The sequence below is a fragment of the Hoplias malabaricus genome, chromosome 4 (genome assembly GCF_029633855.1).
Source record: "Hoplias malabaricus isolate fHopMal1 chromosome 4, fHopMal1.hap1, whole genome shotgun sequence".
Taxonomy (NCBI): domain Eukaryota; kingdom Metazoa; phylum Chordata; class Actinopteri; order Characiformes; family Erythrinidae; genus Hoplias; species Hoplias malabaricus.
The window spans coordinates 32,338,171-32,358,146 of record NC_089803.1 but is presented as its reverse complement, the minus strand read 5'-3'; the positions used below and the strand labels follow the sequence as shown (position 1 = coordinate 32,358,146).

The following is a 19,976-nucleotide window of genomic DNA, read 5'->3' as shown; positions in this document are numbered from 1 at the left end:
CTTTGCTTTTTTTTCAGAACTCTAAAAATAGAGCTTCAGCATTCACTAATTTAAACACCCAGGTTTACCACATTCCTTATACAGAACCAGGCTTCTGATATAAGCTTTAGGGCAAGGTATGCAAAAATGAAGGGAAAACAACTGTAATTTCATTTTACACAATTTTATTTATGCAAAAAAAAAAAAAAAAAAAGGAGCCCAATAGGGGCCATGAATAGGATGAATAGGCCAATTTGTGCTCCTATTTTTTTTAAGGGGACAATGTCTTCACCTCTTCCCAAGATTTACAAATTATATTTAGTATTGTATAAATCCTTTTAATTATCATGTACATATTTTAGAAAAGACTCATTGTATTATGCGACCTTATTGCAAGATTTATGTGATACTAGATTGAGATGCTCTCATTAGGTTTTGATCTGTATATGCTTTCTTTGAGGATGTTGTAACTTCCCTTGCACAGTAGGGCATCAATCAGCTAATGGCATCTGAAGAGATCTCAGGATCGTTGATCTCCAACAGTGATTCTGTACAGGATATTATAGCTGCGCTGGAGAAATGATGCATGATTATATTTATATAGGCTACACACAATCAACAGACGAAACAACACAGGAGACAATTGGGAATCTTGCGTTTATGCATTATTACCTCAAATTAAAGAAAACAGGAGCACAAATTGTAAATCACCCTCAATTTAATATTTATTTTTATTCACAGTCCCTCCTGGGCTCCACAGAAATTTATCCAGAAAAAAACCTTTGGGAAAAAAAATGTACTTAGAGTGTTTTTGAGAAGGTGATGCAATGCAACAGTACAGAAAAGGCTTTGTCTGTAAAGGAGTAAATCTAAGGAACTAACTGAGGGCAATTAAGACAAACGATTCCTAAGACCTACATTTATAATTTTATATTTATAAATTTCTGGTCCTTTAGTAATGTGGTACAGCACAGCCTTCACAAATCTTCCCTATTTGTAATTTACAGGCAATTCATCCATTTAAAATATACAGAGCTCAAAGACTTGGGGCCTCAGTTATAGAATGCACTTTCATCCTAAAATGAATTTCATCCTAAATTTGTTACCATTAGTTAGAATTTGATGAATTACACACTGGTGCTAACACATGATTATTTTCATCTACATTCATTTGATGTGTAATTTTAACATTTGTGTTCCAGAACCCTTTATAAATAAATAAGGCCCCATTGCAGTAAAACACTGCACTAAGCCTAAAGGGAGTTTAAAACCCTGACAGTAAGCATAGATTAAGAGTAAACTGAAAATTTGTTGAGGCAGTGGGCTTGCCATTGCTATTCTTGAACAAAGTACTAAAAGAAAAGGCAACACACAAAAGAGCTCTGTGGCTGAAGCACATTCAGGATTTCACTGGGTTTAAAAAATAAAAAAAGAATCTAGCCTCAAATGCAGCAGCAATCATCACTGTAGGTCTCATTGATACTGTTCATTTCACTGGGCAGCTGTAGATAGTGACAATGTGAATGATGGCCTTATCTTTGTTACCTATGTTAATGCTTTCATTTGAAATGGATATTCCCATTATTACCTTCTAACTACCTTGTTCAATCACATGGTCTCAATCCTGATCTCCACAAGAAACCTTTTTGGAGAAGATCCGCAAACTTCTTTTTGATAGTGAACATCCAGTAAAGTGCTTTAGTACAGCAGACAAACCTCAGTAATAAGATGTAATGCTAGAAAAGCATGAAAACCAAAGTCATTAAAAAAAAATTGTTAATACAGTCAATATTACAACTGTTTTACAGTTTTGTGATACGCACCGAATAATGAATAAAAAGCAACATGAAGTCATTAAATAAAACCGTTATATCTTTAGATTGCTTCGCAGCACTGGTGTACAGTTGACCTGTACAGTTCTCCTGCCAAAATAATCTAGTCAGAAGTTGTTCAATAAAAGCAGTAATAAGAGGTAAATCAAAAATAGCTGTCTGAAGATCACATGTAGTGATGCTGGATTACAGTGTCAACAAGTACTTTTCACATATTTGTCTTTCAAATAAAAAGGGTATTTAAGGCCTGTCAGATAATTTAACTGCATTCTCTTGTTCTAACTGCAGGCCCCAGTAGTGAGTGTAGAACTGGTTACTCTGATACACTGCTTTTGGTGATGAACTGAAGCCCTTCCTCCTGAAGTCTCTTTAGAACTGGGCCATATATGTTCTTCGTTATCGGTGCTACAAGTCCTTTAGTGGTCAGCTCACCTGTGAAAGCCAGACATCACAATAAGTTCACCTTCCATTACGACTGAATCATGAAACATAATAAGTGTAAATATCCGTGACACCACAAGTTTTTGCAGTCTACCTTCCATATATGGATTGTATAAGCTGGAGTGACCATTAGATAACACAACCACATTTTTTAATTATAATTTTTAAACTTTGTAATATAAAACTGATTATTTTAAAACTGTGAGAATAATTTTGAACCATTTAAGAAACAATCAAATTCAGAATATGATTTGCTTCTGTTGTCAAGTTACCATTTTGGACATTTAGGGTATGACAGCCATGTGTATGGTTATAAAGGTGTATATAAATATATTAATTTTATATATATTTAATATAAAATTTAATTAAAAAAATATATTCTAGACACTTCTCTTTGGTTAATGTAGTTCTAAAGTCTGTAGTAGACAATGTTTACACTGACCGTTGAGCAGCATCCTAGTTGCAATAGCCGCAGGGTAGCCAACTGTTTTGGCCATGGCTGAGAAGCCATTGGGGTCTCCATACACCACCAGGCTGATGTGCTTTGTCTCAAGTTCTCCTGTTGGGTGTCTGATGCCAACATCATTCCTCATGACGATCATGTCTCTCTCACCTTGATCTGTTAAAACAAAAGAAATCCACTCAAAATTCAGAGTTCAGTATTTGTTCCCAGAACAACAATGCTTTAAAATCAGACAGTTCAGTCTTTACCAAACAAGAGCTTGGTCTCCAGGTGCTTAGCAAGTGATGCTAGTATGGTGCCAGTCTGTGGCACAGGCTCATCAGTCAGCATTCCAAGCCTGCACGAGCAACACAAAGATCAACCACATCAGCCTGGATCAGTATTTATACACCACATTCCTAAATGAACAGAAGTGTCTCCCCAGTCACAATAACACAGCTTAGTTTCAGCCCTCACCATCTGAGTGACTGCATCCTGAATTCATCTCTCCCGATCCGGTTGAACACAGCTTCCTCAAAGGAGTCATTGCTAATAGAAGAGGAAAGGCCCAGCTGCTTACACAGGAGTGATTTCTGTGGGCAAGAGATTGGCACCTAGTGAAATTCTTAAATCAAGAATAACAACATTCTTTCATTTAAGTTACCCATTATATTATCACTTTACTGAAGGGCAGCAAAAATCAAAGTTGCTGTCATGAAATGCTTACGTGGGCCACGTGTAGCCTTGTATCAGCTGCCATTCAGTGAAGTATTACTAACTGATTGCATCCTTATGTTTACATTTGACCTTAAAATGGTAATATGAACAATAGATTTCATGCACATTTCTCTTCCCCCCCAGTTAAACAAATTCTATTTAGGCCAGAAACTGGAAGTAAAAGGTTTCATTTTGATATTTAGAAGACAGCAATAAAGAAATAATGTATAGAAACAATTATTCATCTACACAGTTGAAACAAAGCTAGACCATTAACCTTTTTCAACACATAATCATAAGAACACGTATTTAATACAGTAAACAAACCAAAAAGCTTTTTCCTTAAAAGGATCATCACTTGCAGAACCTCCAAGTCTTTTAAGGTAGAATGGTATGTTTGAGGAGAGACACAATTGTTATTTGTATGTAGCTGAAGTGAAACTGTTTGTAACATCTTAAGTCTGTGTTTACTTTCATGCAGTTAGCACTCTCCAGAATTTAATCTCATTTCCATCTACCGCAAACATCAGTCTTTGCAAACTTTAGAGGTCTAACTGCTGTCTAAAAACCTCCAAAGTGCCATAAGAAGAAAGCCTAGCATAAAGGACTAAGAGTTTTTTTTTATACCCATTTACAGACAATGGTTCTTCTTAAACAGACTGGTTTAGAGCAAATATTTTTAGATTAAAATCATGAATGTTGTCTTTAAGTGAATCTGCACATAACATTTAGAATGAGCCATGCATCTCTCTGTAATATAATGACCTGGAAACATTAAGTAAATTAAGTGTGTACCCAAGAGACAGGACTGGCTGTGCATTCCAGCATTGGGCAAGGGTCTGTGTTAATCAGTCCAAGTTTCACAAAGCCAAGCATTGCACTGGAGAAGCCCTGGAGGAATAAGCACAAACATATACAAAAAGGCACAGTAGGTTTTGCTCAGGCAGTCACATTATTCCCCATGTGTTATAAATGGATTACATTAAAATTAATCACACTACCCACAATATAATATATATGCCATATAGCATTTCTATACAAGTTAGTCCAACATTCCTTACAGGAAAGACTATTCACTCAGCAACCATCTTGTTACTGCTGCTAGAATATTACATCTATTCATACAAGACTAGGCTCATATCTCTTTCAACAGGAAAAATAATATAAATCCTATAGCAAAAGCTACAGAAACATTTTTAAAACATACTTGAGATCATTTGTAAAATTGAACAAAACGGTTTTTAGCTTTTAAGCCAACAAAACTGTCATGGCAAGTATGTTTATGTGGTAAGAAGAAAGAACAGTGCTAATGCAGTTATTTGTCTTGTATAAGGCTTTTCAACCTACCTCATATGTACATACCACAACATACAGACATAGTTTTGTCGTTTCCATTTCTTTTTTTGCTTGGCTGGGAGGAATGGAGAATTAGAACTGCATTGTTCAGTCTAACAGCCAGTTGTACGCCGACAATAAATCTCTTTAAAGGGTAGTTCAAGGTCATAGTGCTATTAAGTGCTATGCTGAAATACTGCATGCTCTGTAAACTGACCCAGCTAGAGAGATTTAACAGGAAACTACTTTTGTTTGGAATACCTTAAAGCGCAGAGTTCCTCTGATCAAGGTGTGTGCAGACTCTACGCCGTAGACCTCAGCATACTTAGTGCTATCACGATTGGGAAAACCCTCCAGGTTGAATCCTGGCAAGAAGTCCATGGATGTTGTGGTTTCTAAGAGGGAGCCACCAGGGGGAATACTGACCACCTGCAGCAGACAATACAGATAAAGACGTATCCTTATTCCATGGCACACTTAACAATATTACAATACAGACTTTAACACAGATTATAGATTACATTAACCATAGATCCTGGTGTATGTGATGAGCATGAACCAAAAGGTCTTTCAAAAGGTTTCTTTAAAATAAATTTACATAAGTGCTAAATATAAACTAATCTAGTAAGTTCGACTGTGGTTTGATTTAGTAAGAAAAAAAAGGAACAATGTTATATTGATTATGTAGGTTATGATTACTTGGTTATCTTTGAGGTAAACAGCAGGACTGATGGTATTAAGAAGAACTCCATATGGACTCCAGCTGAATTTGTAGCGTAGAGGATTTTCAGAACACTCTGGTGCAGGAAGACCACCACAGAAGGAGCTGTATGACTCTACCTGGTTGAGTGAGCATACACAAAAATACAGCTATGAATTAACAGTGGTGCATTCACAAAAAACAAAATACAAAAAAAGGCTAAAAAGCTCATCTTCCTTCAGGCTATCAAGAATGAGTGAAAATGAACATGCAAGATAAAGTGTCAATATATTGAGCCAAGTCATATGTCTCCCACGCATGCTAATGATTCTACCAATGGTGACATCTCACACCATCACACATAACCATAAACACACATGATGAGTGAACACAAACACACAATACCTACAGTGCAACCGTCTGCCTTGGCCTGGTCGATGCACTCCATGGCCAACATGTGATCAATGCCAGGGTCCAGGCCCATCTCATTGACTATGGTGATGCCAGCCTCTTCAGCACTGGCAAAACATCCAATCACAAGAGAGCAATGTAAATGCACTAGACCCCAGGCTGTTAACAGACTTACAGGTCAAACAACATCAAAAGATGTTTACAACTGGATATTTACTGACCTTTTCTGAAGTTCCTTCATGGCTGGACTCAGGTAACTGGCTGTCAACATGTTGACCTTCTTTTTGATACAGTGCTTAGCTACCAGGGGATGATAACTATATGGCAGCAAACTAGACACAGACAAAAGAAGTTTTTGTTGTTTTCACCTCAAAGATTGCTCATCCACAGCAACATTTTATGAAGTAAACTGATATTCAGATATAGCCTGTTAATTACTCTTCCAGTAATGATCATTACGCTACTGATATGTCAAATGAGTCATTCTGATTTTCAGAGGACTTTCTGCAGGTATATGCAGGAAGCAAGGTTCAGAATGAATTTAAGATTGAGGGGTTAAGATTTTTTTATTATAAATAAATATTATGAGGTACGCGGAAAACATTCCATCAAAATATAACCATCCATGATGTGCATCACTACTATAAGAAGTAGATTTAGAATATGCAAAGCTAGTATAGAAAGATATAGGCTTGTATTTAAGACAAATGTTGGCTCCATGCCTGACGACAATGTCATGGTCTTTCACCAGAGACTCAAGACGACCCTCTTGGCTCGTCACATCAAGCATCACAGGTATGGTGTTGGGGTATTTGGCCGCCAGTTCTTCAGCCTGGTTAAGTACCACTGATGCTAAGATAGGGAAAAAAAAATAAAGATAGACTAGTGTTTACCACCTCCTAAAATCTATGCCATAATATGAAAATAAACTAGTTACAAGTAGGTACTGAATAATAAGCACTGTGATAATTACCTCAAAAATAAGCCTTCACTTTAATGGTCTATAAAAGCCTAGTAGGATTGGTAAGGCTGACAGCACTTACCCACTGTGACCTGAGTGCCAGAATCCCTGGTGAGATACTCAATGACTGGCCCAGACACATAGCCTGAGCCTAACAGCAACACACGCTTCATTCCGCCTTTCTTCAGGATCTGCTCAGACTCCCTGCGAGCCAGATGGTACAGCTATTACTACTGATACAATCTTACACACACACCCACACCCACACAAGAGCGTATAGTGAGAATCTACTGATTAAAAGACAAAAAGAAAAATAAATCACAAACACCAATGAAGGCAAGGGGAAGTAAACATCGCTAAAGACAAGTAACAAACACAATACTCAAACAGAGCACTGTCACTACCTAATAGATGAAAGACCTGTTAGAATTTAATTTAGAGTAGAGAAGTTGGCAAAAAGCTGGCACTTTCAGTGAATCATTTGTGCAAATTAAAAACTTCCAAGCGTGGTATTGAAGACCAGTATACAGGTCATATACCACACTCTAAACCCAAATATTTAGGTTCAAAACACATCACAAAATATAGTGATATAATATAGACACAAGATCTAATTTATCTTACTTGGAAACCAAAAGTAAAATATCTTACTGCAATGTGATGGCACACTGATATCATTATTGGGCTGATGTTACTTTAAAAATTTGAATATTTATTATAATTATTTTTAATATAATTTACAGAGATAGTGTCTTATAAGTCTATATTTACAGCATGGTGCTGCAGATCGAATTAAAAAACTGATATATCAGTATGAACACAGAGTTTGAGTAGGCAATAAGAGCTGTGGAAATACAAAAAGTTATCTGCCCCATATTTAGCTATTAGTACCTTATCAGTGTTGATTCTTTAATCCTGTAGTGCCATTAACATGCTGCAGGCTAAAATCAGTGTTTTAGCCCCACAGACTCTTGGAGCATTCTGTCAGCCAAGCAACCATGTTTAGTCCAATTGGATCAGACAATGCACATGTGCACAAATGCAATGTAAAATGCTTTTAACCTCTTCAAAATTGGAGGGAAAGCTTTCTTATTTTCACTGTTTCATTATTTGAGTGCACACACATTTACTAAATGCTATTCAAAATATGTTCCCCATCAAGTTTGAGTTTCCTTTAATTAATTGGAAAATAATGTATAAGTAAAGGTCTGCCTCACTTCATGCACAACATATTGAACCTATACCAGACTGAGAAATGCATTCAATAAATCACACAACTATACACATTTCAAGTCAAAAGCCTTTTTTGCATGCAAGTAGTTTGAGGATGAATTAGGCTTCTAGGATAAGAAAATGAAAAGATGGCCTTGAGGAGTGGAGTTATATAAAAACAAAAGAGCCTTACAGTAAAGACGATAACTAATTATGATGACTTATTAATCACTGAAAGAAATCTTTCAACAGTTACTGGAAGTAGTATTAATTGGCGGACATATGGAGAGAAGCGAGAATTCTGTCAGATGATTTTTGATGTTTAGTCAAACACAGAAATTACAAATATATATGTGAGGTTGCATGCCAAAAACCAAGCTGGGAGATGAACAGAGCAGAAGACAGACATGGTGGATGGGTTATAAGAGAATGAGGTAGTCTACCCATGAGAGAACGCTCTGAGCAGGAGCAGTCTAGCCATGCAAGGTGTAAACGCAGTGCAGAAGGCACAGAAACCTCATGCTGACCACACTGTGCCTGAACAGAACAGATATGATGGGATGTTAGTGTGGACTCCGCCACTGCTAGCTTGGTGTGATGGAAGAGGAATATCCCCTCCAAGAGGTGAGGTCAAGGGGTCAGTAAAATATCTGCTTACGACTGCAGTAAATAAAAGCATATAAACATACACTAGTGTATAATAATTACGAATATCATTGAATCATTTATCCAGATTATATAATTATACAGTAATAACAATGATTACAATGACAATAATAACAGAAATAAAACACATTTGGCAGACACAGATAGAGATGTTAAAGCATTAAGCAAATGCAACAGTAGTGGGTCTGTTATCATTACAGCTAAGCAATCAATATCCAGTCTGCTGCATGGAGAGCAGTGGTATTAAAGCATAAGCTCTACTAAATAAGCTAAATGTCTACAATTACTGCTGTTTATTCATATTAGTGAAACATGCAACCACCGCTTCAGCTTTAGGAGTTGGGCACATAAAAAGGGCCAAAGGGGAAAAAAAAGAAAAAAAAAAAGAAAATGAGATCATAAGAGATCATGGCTATAAATGCTACTTCTGTAGGTTTATCTTCATGCATCCAATATGTATATACAAGAGTATTGAATTGTATTGAATAAAAGAACCGCTTAGCCTACACATATTCACATAATTCTAAATATGTTTCTGCGTGACATAGTATTAAACATAATTTATCTCACGTTTAGACAGAAAACATCCTCCAGTTTTACACAATAAAAACTTCTGACATATAAACCAGAAGTTAACAATACTCAGAAAAACGTTCTTACCTCCTCACTCTTAGCTTCTCAATATACTCAAACTTGGGAGTCAACTTGCCATTGGATGTTATTACAGCCTTGGGTAAGACATACATAGAACATTAGATAATGGTTAACCTTAGGTTAACCCTAAGTTTTTTAGGTGTTAAAAAAAAAAAAAAAAAAAAAAAAAAAAAGTGTTGAAGAAAGCTGATCCAATAACCTAAGTCTTAAATTAATCATTAACACTGTCATACTTTATTACATTTAGCCTTGATTCAGTTACAATTATATATAAAAATATTACTTTTATTATAATATATATAAAATAATAACTGTCTTTTTGTCAAAAAAAAAAAGTATCACAAGTTAAATACAATAAATAATAAATATTTTAAACATTTAATAAAAACACAAATTTGTCACACATACATCTTTCACTTGTGGAGAGAAGGTTTCATCATCCAGTGGTTTGGTTGCATCTGAGGGCAGCTATGGAAAACAATAAAAATGATTGACCTGAATAGCAGGCTTTGTGGTATTAAGCAGCTGTCAAGGGCGTAGAATTAGCATGAACGGAAGTGACATGTCGCCACCAATATCCAGTGATTATTGAATTATCCCCACCAATAATTTGATCTCTCAACGTCTCATTAATCTAGAGGTGCAAAAAATGGTTAAATCATGTTCTCTACTCAAATACTACCTCCCAGTGACACATGTGGCCAGTGTGATTGGCTGTGCCTTTCTCTACTCTCATGTGAGACTCTGTAGCTACGCTTAGTTGTTAAAAGCAAAACTTTCCAGTCACATGCAAGACTTACTGTGCATCGTAGGTGACACGTGGGTGTCAAAAGCAAGTGAGGATGGCAGTAAAAAAAGAAGGTGGTGGACATAAGCAGCTATTTATATAAAAAAAAAAAAAAAAAAAAAAAAAACAGTGCAAGTCACAATGTCAAATTCGCTAATGAACTTGACATCATTTGCACTATGACTGAAGTAAACTGAAGTCTAAACTACTTCTTTGACAATCATTAGTTTAACATAAATTTAACATTATATAATTCATGAGTTAAATTATGAAGTGTTATTCAGAATAGTTTAAAATATGTAGAATAGCACATGTAGTTTAGCAGTCCCTTATCATTTTATCACGGAGCAGGGAGGGGGGAGGAAAAAAAAATGCAGGCAATGGGGGAGGGGGAGGGTCCCCACCAATGTTAAGAGCAAATCAGGCTGCAGTTGAACATTTTTCATAGCAGGGCATGTGGTGTTCAGGAGCTCAGTTCTCAGTTCTAATTAACAAACCATGGCAAAGTAAAGCCTGACTTATACAAGCAAACCTGTCAGTACACAGGGCAGCCTTCTCCAAAACAAACCTATGTGAAAAGGAAACAAATGACTTTATCACATACACTCAAGCACAAGTTCTTACCATTTCCCAGATGTACGGGAACAAGCGGTCACCAAAATACTCTGTAGCCTCAATAGGAAGTTGGGCAGGCAGGTTATCAATGGAGCACATGAGAATGCCATTTCCCTCAACACTTATAAAAAAAAAAAAAAAAAGAAAAAAAAGAAAGAACATAAAACACCGGACACTAAATTAGGTTTTCTCCTATGTTTAAGTTTTTTAAGCAAGCAAGCAACCAGCAGGACTGCAGCATGCACACCAAGTTAGCTAATTTTCTCCCAAACCAGTTAAGCAAGTAATTTCCAAAAAATTATAAAAGTAGAGACACGTGTGTATGGATTAGAGGTGTAAACTCTGTGGTTTATGTGCTTTAAATTAAGAAAGTGAGGAATAAGCTGAGGCTTAAACCTAACTTCTTCCTCAACTAATTAAAATTAAAATTCAAATTATAAGTTGGCAAATAAAACCAATATTGGATTCAAACAGATACATTTATGGTGTGCCTAAATTAAAAAAGCCTCGTCTAGTAAAATTGACAATGGAAATGGTATGTGATTCAAATATGAACCTGATAAATACAGGAAGAAAAAAAAAATAGCAGCTGCACATTCACTTTTTTGACTCTGGTTAACAAAGGAACAAAGGTACATATTTTTATGAAATTATATACACTTTTCTGTGTTAATAGGGTGATTGTGGCACATTGTTATTATTTATTTATTTTTTTTTAGCTACAAAGGTTCAACGTTCTAGAAGCTGACTTGCATCTTTTGTGTATGTTCAGTGTCTTCATCCTGGCACCCCATATAAGCTTTGCATCTGAAAGGAGGGAAAGGGTGGACAGAACGTTCTCCAGTGTTTTAAATTTGGACTGCAGGGGCCAAATTATACACTTACTGTGAGTATTACAGATTATTCTTTACTCTTAAAAATGTTTGTCACATTTATTATTGAATAGTGTAAAAGTATGTAACATTCAGATCTCTTGCTTTAAGGCTTTATGATGCCTGAAAAAAAAAAGACAGTCAGTGTCGTACCTGTCATGATCTATGTGCTGGTTAGCGTCATACATACAGAAGGGTTTTTCAATAGTAGTACACTCTGTCATGAACTCAATGGAGCCCCCTGTGTCAGCAGAGATGTCACAGATAGCCAAGAACCTGGAGAGGCGTAAGAGGAAAAAAAGAGGAAACATTGCATATGGAGCAGGCTTTCAATAGGCTCAGTTTTGCAGAGAGTTTGAAGTTTTCATTGTAGGTCATGGAGGGTTATGTAAAATATGTTCTCAATATGCAAACAACTTGAGGACTCAGATGATAGAAGTTATATGCATCCAAGGACTCAACAAGTGCATAAGCCAGAGCTGATATCTGCATTAACTACTGAAGGTCACCACTGCTTATGCTAAAGAAGGCTATTCAGTGGCACACAGGCTGAGTATTCAGTCATTCTGGATCACAGAGTAAATCAGAATGAAAACTGTTGAAAATGAATATTCAAGCTACAAAGCAAAAAGCAGAAGACAATTTCCATGCATGATAACTCATTAGAATAAAATTAATATTAAAAACTTACTTGTGGGGTAGCTCAGGGCCACCCTCAGTGGCACGGTGCAAAAGCTTTGACGGTTTCATTAGCTTCTGTGCATCCATTCGCCGGAGTAGCCTTGGAGTGTGAGGATCCCAGTAGATGCCATTTATCAGACAGGTTGTGTAAGGTGCAACCTTTAACATAAGGAGCAAAATCAGCTTCTCCATTGGCCTCAACAAACCCCTCAAAATATAAACTCAAAAATATGTCTTAGAAAGAGTGCACCTAAACAGGGTGAGAAAACCTCGAGCATTACATTGTTTAAATCATTTTGAGCTCCAATAGAAGTTTCTATAAACTGATACTTAAATTCTCAGTTCAGCTACTTAAAGCAAAGAATACGCATCTCTCTAAAATCAGACCAGTATTACTTTTCTTTACATGTACATGTGTTCTTTGTAAAACAGATTAAAACATGCATGCATGATTTGTGAATGTGCATAATAGAAATGCCAAATTTTCCTCCAAACCAGCCAGTTTGTGGTCAAGTTTGACTTTATAGACTCAAACGATCTTACCAACTAAAGCATTCAAATTACATAAATATATCAGCTACCATAAGAAAATACTGCCTCGTGTCAATAGAAAGAAACATGTTTCACAGCTGAATACATACAGAGAAATATTTAATACACATCGACATAACTCCGAATCATAAAGCAAACTGCTGTATTTTTATTTAAAAGATTTGTGGAATATTATGTTAGATTCAGCAAAAACCTGATCAACATCCATCAATATTTGTTAACTCAACTCACGCTGGTTCTGAAGTGCGAGGTGTAGCGTTCTGGATGGTGCTCATACTCAAAAGGATCATATAGGCCATCACTTTTTCGAATGAGATGGTGATGTCTGCTGATTACCGTGCCATACACTTTGGTGTCGTCTGTAGGTGCACATGAACACAAGATCAAAAAATCAAACACCAAAATGCATGTTCGCATACCATATCAAAAATCAAACACTGGATTTATACAAAACACTTATTCTGTGTACATATAACAAAAAGCACTAGAAACACAGACTTCAGGAAAGAACAAACAAAGATTGGCCCTACCTCCACACTCCGAGACCTTTTTCAACTCATGTGGCTCCACATATTCACAGGGAAGTTCATTAAAAATCTCCTGTGCACCCTACAGAAATAAATTGACATTCAGGAAATTAAAAACAGATTAATGTTCATTCATAGTACACATTCTGTCTAAAGCACACTACTGCATTGTGAGTTAGCATAATCCCAGCAAAAGAAATATATTTCAATTAATCAACACAGAGCTATAGAAAATTTTTACCTTTGATACATTGCCAGTGCCTGTGAACACAAACGTGAGTGGACCAATGGACTTGGGCATGAGGCCGAGCGATATCTCATACCCACAATCCCTCACGGCCTGGATAGCTTGACTGACATTCCTGTAGTTGTGTGCCATCCCAATATGCTGTTACAGCCAAGTCATTACCAAACAATAAAGAAAATAATGTGTTAAGCACAGCAAAACCCACAGTTTTAAAGAATTACATTTTAGTCGCTTTGTATTCTTTGAGATTTTTTCTATATAACACAGTCACAACGAGTCTTAAAGAAAAAGTGTACAAACAAAAATATTCTTTTGTACCAGTGAAAGTAAAATCTTCTGCCATTTGTTTTAACAATATTTGGCTTGCTATGTGTAAAATATCCCATTGATGAAAAAAAATTGTATACCATAAAGGGAGTGTGGTGACCAAGGGCAAGGAAACGCAGACCCAGACCATGTAAAATATTAATCATTCCTGCATGAATGAGAAATAAAGTCAGTTGAAAGATTAAACATAGCACCTTTTTAACTAGAGCCACATTCAGCTTCCCTGGCTATTCAGATTGTATTATTTGACTTTGCTCATAATGTGAAACATAGCTGAAATTCTCTTTTTTATATATCACATTTGATGTCTATTTTAATCAGTGTAGCAGGTTCTATGCAGTACTGAGTACATCATGTTGCACAAATCATGAAGTGATCTATAAGTCTAGCAATCTACATGCATGTATTCTAAAACACATTATGACCTGGTTTAAATAAACTGATCTTGAACATTGTTAGAGAATAAATTCTACCTTACCAGCAACACCAGCCCATTTTCCAAAGGCAACAATTCTGAAACCATTCTCGTCCACCATTTTTTCATAGTCAATCAGTCGAACATTCTGAAATAATGCAATCTTGACTTGAGAACCACAAGTGAAACTCCACTTTGCATGAAATAGCTTATTTACTTCACCTTACATATGATTCCAAATATTTTGGGAAAAACACCAAAAAAAAAAAAAAAAACATTCTTTTGCATACGCAGTCATGGCCAAAAGTGTTGGCACCTAGGGACGGGCGGTATCTACATTTTCGTACCTTCATACCGTCTTGAAATATTATTGTGGTATATGGTATTACCGTGGGGAGGTGGTGCTCTGTCAAACTGCGTTGTCTGTGAGCACAAAGTCGAGTGAATTTAGCTAAACACATCCCGACAGTGCACACCAACACACGTGTAAAACACCATTTCTGAGAGAGTGCGGTGACTGGTGCTGAAGGAACTGACAAGTTCGAAAACTAGCAAAATAAGACGGTTCTACACCATTTAGAAGCACAGCTGATGCCAACAAGCACTTGTGGTTTATCACACCACAGCAGATTTTTCAGCAAATTGAGGCTCAAAACACACATATTTAAGAGGATAAAGCCACATACTTGTGAGCACAGGCAAGTGAAGGATTTTCTGAGAATTTTGTCTGTTTAGCACCCTGTCTCTTTTAAACACTGCAGTGGGCTACGGGGTTTGTGCTTATCTGCACCCGTTTTCAGACTGTTTCATCAGCAATCAATGAGCTCCCACAGCGCCCCCTCCCTGTGGCTCTCTTAAATGAATATGAAACTTTTAGCCAACTTTTAAAGACACAGAACAGAAATTTGACACATCACACACGTAAATACCGCCCCCATTTTGAGAAACAGTCCACATATTTAAATACTGCGGTTTACGGTATTATCGTTATACCGACCAACCCCATTGGCACCCCGGAAATTCTTCCAGAAGATTAAGTATTTCTCTCAGAAAATTATTGCAGTTACATATATTGTGTTATACATATGTATATTTCCTTTGTGTGTATTGGATCAATACAAAAAAACAAAGGGAAAAAGCCAAAATTTATATAAAACCACACAAAACTACAAAATGAGCTGGACAAAATTATTGGCACCTTTTCAAAATTGTAAATAACTTTGTTTCAAGCATGTGATGCTCATTTAAACTCACCTGTGGCCAGTAACAGATGTGGGCAATATTAAAAACCACACCTGAAACCAGATAAAAGGAAGAGAATTTGACTCAATCTTTGCATTGTTTGTTTGTGTGCACGCCACACTAAGCAGGGAGAACAGAAAGAAGAGAGAAGAACTGTCTGAGGAACTAAACTGTGGGAAAATATCAAACACTGTAGCTAATCTTCCTGGACGTGGACAGAAGAGAGAAACTGATCCAAGGTTACAATGGAGGACAGTATGGATGGTGGATAAGCAGCCCCAATCAGGTCCCAAAGAAATTCAAGCTTTCATGCAGGCTAAGGGTTCATCTGTGTTTCAGCGTGAATTATCTGTTGACATTTGAATGAAGTGAAACGCTATGGCAGGAGACACAGAAAGACCCCATTGCTGACAAAGAGACAAAAAACAGCTAGACTGCAGTTGGCCAAAATATGTGAGTAAGCCAAAACCCTTCCAGGAAAATGTCTTGTGGACAGATGAGACCAAGATAGAGCTTTTTGGTAAAGCACATCATTCTACTATTTACAGAAAACAAAAAGAAAAACACAGTACCTACAGTCAAATATGGTGGAGATTCAAAGATGTTTTGGAGCTATTTTGCTGCCTCTGGCATTGAGTGCCTTGACTGTGTGCGAGGCATCTGAAATCCGAAGATTACAAAAAAGTACTTTGGGTCACAATATATGGCCCAGTGTCAGAAAGCTGAGTTGTTGTCCTAGGTCATGGGTCTTCCAGAAGGACTACGACTCCAAACATACTTTAAAAAAAGCACCCAGAAATGAATGAAAACAAAGTGCTGGAGAGTTCTAAAGTGACCAGCAATGAGTCCAGATCTAAAATCCCACTTCAAATATGAAAGACCTGGAGCAGTTTGCAAAAGACGAGTGGTCGAGAATTCCAGTTGAAAGGTGTAAGAAGCTTGTTGATGGTTATAGGAAGCGATTGATTTTAGTTGTTGAGGATGCCAATACTTTTGTCTGGCTCATTTTTGGACTTTTTTTCTGTTTTTTTTTGCGTTTTTCCAATACACACAAAGGAAATAAACATGTGTATAACAAAACATATATGTTATTGCAATCATTTTCTGGGAGAAATACTCAGGGGTGCCAACATTTTCGGCCATTACTGTAATTAAATATGTTTCTAAATAATAAAATGGACTTAAAAAAAACCTGAATACGGGAAAACTACTTTCAGCTTTTCCTTTACCTTTTTGAGGATATCATCTAAAAGGCCCATGTTGGCCTCCTGAGCTTTGATGGTGTGAGAGAAGAAAGCATAGGTTTTATGCGGGAGGATTTTTTCTTCTGGGGGTCTTTTCACACCAACAATGAGAGAAGCCTCAGAGATGTCCTCTTGTAAGATGGCTCCTGCTTTCTCATAGAACTACAAGAAAGACATCTGTGTGACTCAAATTTATCATAAGCAGCATGTTTGAAGTTTCAATATCTCTTCTTAGGCCTAACACTTAGTTTTCCTTTTGGTGGTTCAGCAAGAAATTATGAATACATCAACTTAACATACATTTGGTATTAACATAAAAGCTACAAATTTAAAATACCCAACAGACCTTAAAAGACAGGATGTATTTTAGCTGGATAAATAGGAAAAAGCACAAATACTTATGACCAATGCATATGTAATTTTACTTTTTGAGACTCTGCATTAATGAGGACTCTGTGTACTCACTCTGTCATGGACTGCTCTCCTGTTAGAGGGCTGCACCAGTACTTTGTGCCCTTCAGCAGTGATTTCCTTCACATGCCGAGGAGCAAGGGGAGCTCGTCTCTCCCATACATTGACATCCTCACGGCGAATAGCAATCACACTCTTGTGATGGTGAGACCTCTTCATGCTGCATGTACTCCCTCGCAGTCCTCTGGCCTGGTTTCTCAAAAGTCGGAGCATGGCTTTGGAAAAGAGAGTTACAAATACATATTTGAGTCACATTTAAAATAAATAAGGAAAGGCATCAGAGAAACTCAAACATTTCATACAATAAAATTGTGGGTGCAGTTTGGAAGGACGAAGACTACTTCTGAACACAATCGGCATTACCGAACAAGAAAGACATCTCATTTATTTATTTATTTTTTATATTCTTTTTTGGAAAATGTCAGCTCTGGTGTAAGAACTTAGGGGCGGCAAGTAGTGTCACAGTCACACAGCTCCAGGGACCTAGAGGTTGTGGGTTTCAGTCCCACTCTGGGTGACTGTCTGTGAGGAGTTTGGTATATTCTCCCCGTGTTAGCGTGGGTTTCCTCCCACGGTCCAAAAACACACGTTGGTAGGTGGATTGGCGACTCAAAAGTGTCCATAGGTGTGAGTGTTTGTTGCCCTGTGAAGGACTGGTGCCCCCTCCAGGGTGTGTTCCTGCCTTGCGCCCAGTGATCCCGAGTAGGCTCAAGCCCCACCGCGACAATGAATGAATGAATGTAAGAATTTACGGGAATATTTAGAAATACTGTAAAGGAAAGAAGAAGTTTAGTTGTAAGTAAGAGCTTAATAAGATTTGTTGTGATGTAATTTAACTGTTTTTCACTTTGAAGTCACCTTTCAAATCGTCAACATTATGCCTCAGGTCTATGAGGGCTGGTCTATAAGCCAGCGTGCTATCGAGACCTCTAGAGGTTTATTATTAGAAATAAAGCCAGGGGTAGCATCGATTCCTCACCAGCTCACTAGCAACAAGTGTTTTAGAGCTGTAGCTGTGAATAAACAACAATGGTCTTGGGTTATCCTCGCCTACCTTTACTGCTCTCTCTGAGGTGACTTTGCTGAAACGTGGCCTCGGTCCCAGTTTACTCTCATCAACAAACTGTGGAGAAATATTTAAACGCTGAAAAGAGCAAGTAAACAGCAACACAAAAATCGGAGCAATTACAAAAACAGTCCTGGACAGAAGAGTCTAGAGAAAGACAATGTGCAGGCGTCCACCGCGCAGCACGAGTCAGATAATATCAGACTTACTGGAGCTGAGCAGCTGTGAAAACAGTAAAAAAAGAATTGTCTGTGTGTGAAATCTGAACTAAGTCCCTCTCCCAACCAATCACTACTCAGCTCCAGGATCTACCTCCAACAACCCCAGGCGCAGGATTATGACATCAGCAAGAGACGAGAGAGAGAGAGAGAGAGAGAGAGAGAGAGAGAGAGAGAGAGAGAGAGAGAGAGAGAGAGAGAGAGAGAGAGCTCCACCCCATCAGAAACACACACACCTTTTTATTCAGTTCTTATTATTACTGTGTATTAATGTTGTTGTTGCTGTTATTAGTGTCTAATTCTTACCTGTCTACATTTACAGTTTCTTTACTTTAAATTGATATTTTGTGTTCCACTAACATTGAACATAGCTTTGGCAAAACAAGTGTCAATATTTGGAGCGGACGACTACTGACGTGCAGACTGACCAATTAAATGTTTACAGAGAAGGTTATCGACCAATAACGGTAGCTCTACAGTCAGACCGTCCAATCAGAAGATTTTAGACTACTTCACCACGCCCCCTTCTCACTCAAGCGAACCAATCGGAGTAGGGGAGGGCGGGACTAGTTTATGAACGAAACGCTTCTCCAAATTTTATGTAAGCTCTAGAAAAACAGAAATTTTTAGACAGTTTTTTAAGTCTAAAAACGAGGACATGTCCGGGTAAAAGAGGACGTCTGGTCACACTAAACATAGCAGTAAATGTGCATACCAACCATTTTACACCAGCAGCACCATTAGGGTTAAAAATTAGTCAATATTGTCAGACGAGAGAAGAAGAACAGGGAAATGCATTTATTATCTGATCGTATCCAGTTCAGGGCCACGGTGGGTCCAGAGCAGGGCAACACACACACACTCATTTATACTTTTGAGTCGCCAAACCATCTAACAACGTGTGTTTTTGCACCGTGGGAGGAAACCCACGTGGACACGGGGAGAACACATCAAACTACTCACAGTCACCCGGAGCGGGACTCAAACCCACAACCTCCAGGTCCCTGGATCCAGCCAATGTCAATGGTGGCACACATACACAAATTAGAATTAAATACAATACATAAATAAAAGCGAAAAGCTAACATTTAAAGTACAGCTGTGGTTTCTCTGGTAAGCTGTCTTTCCTAAAAGTATATAATAATTTATTCTCCAGAAGGAAAGGTAAAATTTTGATTATATAACTCTGTAAGGTAAAAGAACATTAGTCCTTGGCGGCACGGTGGCGCAGCAGGTAGTGTCGTAGGCACACAGCTCCAGGGACCTGGTGGTTGTGGGTTGTCCGGGGGATTGTGAGGAGTTTGGTGCGTTCTCCCTGTTTGAGTTTCTTTCGGTAGGTGGGTTGGCGACTCAAAAAGTGTC

General features: G+C 37.5%; 1 protein-coding gene across 2 annotated transcripts; it reads right to left on the bottom strand.

Annotated features, from left to right (window-relative positions):
• Positions 1–210: 210 nt before the first annotated feature.
• Positions 211–18,719, bottom strand: aass (aminoadipate-semialdehyde synthase). 2 transcript variants are annotated; one of them, XM_066669063.1, is made up of 26 exons: positions 18,606–18,719; positions 18,385–18,453; positions 17,325–17,545; positions 16,845–17,021; positions 14,437–14,521; positions 14,039–14,106; positions 13,626–13,772; positions 13,388–13,466; positions 13,089–13,216; positions 12,316–12,464; positions 11,778–11,900; positions 11,506–11,559; positions 10,762–10,873; positions 9,759–9,818; positions 9,357–9,424; positions 6,901–7,022; positions 6,580–6,709; positions 6,079–6,189; positions 5,856–5,964; positions 5,446–5,586; positions 5,008–5,175; positions 4,207–4,302; positions 3,172–3,287; positions 2,964–3,052; positions 2,695–2,871; positions 211–2,243 (listed from the first exon to the last, which is right to left on the bottom strand). In XM_066669063.1, exons 3-26 carry the CDS (start codon positions 17,541–17,543, stop codon positions 2,125–2,127), a joined length of 2,847 nt encoding a protein of 948 aa, XP_066525160.1. In that variant the 5' UTR covers positions 17,544–17,545; positions 18,385–18,453; positions 18,606–18,719; the 3' UTR covers positions 211–2,124. The 2 variants fall into 2 exon arrangements, with proteins under 2 accessions (XP_066525160.1, XP_066525161.1); XM_066669064.1 differs by lacking the exon at positions 11,506–11,559.
• Positions 18,720–19,976: the final 1,257 nt, after the last annotated feature.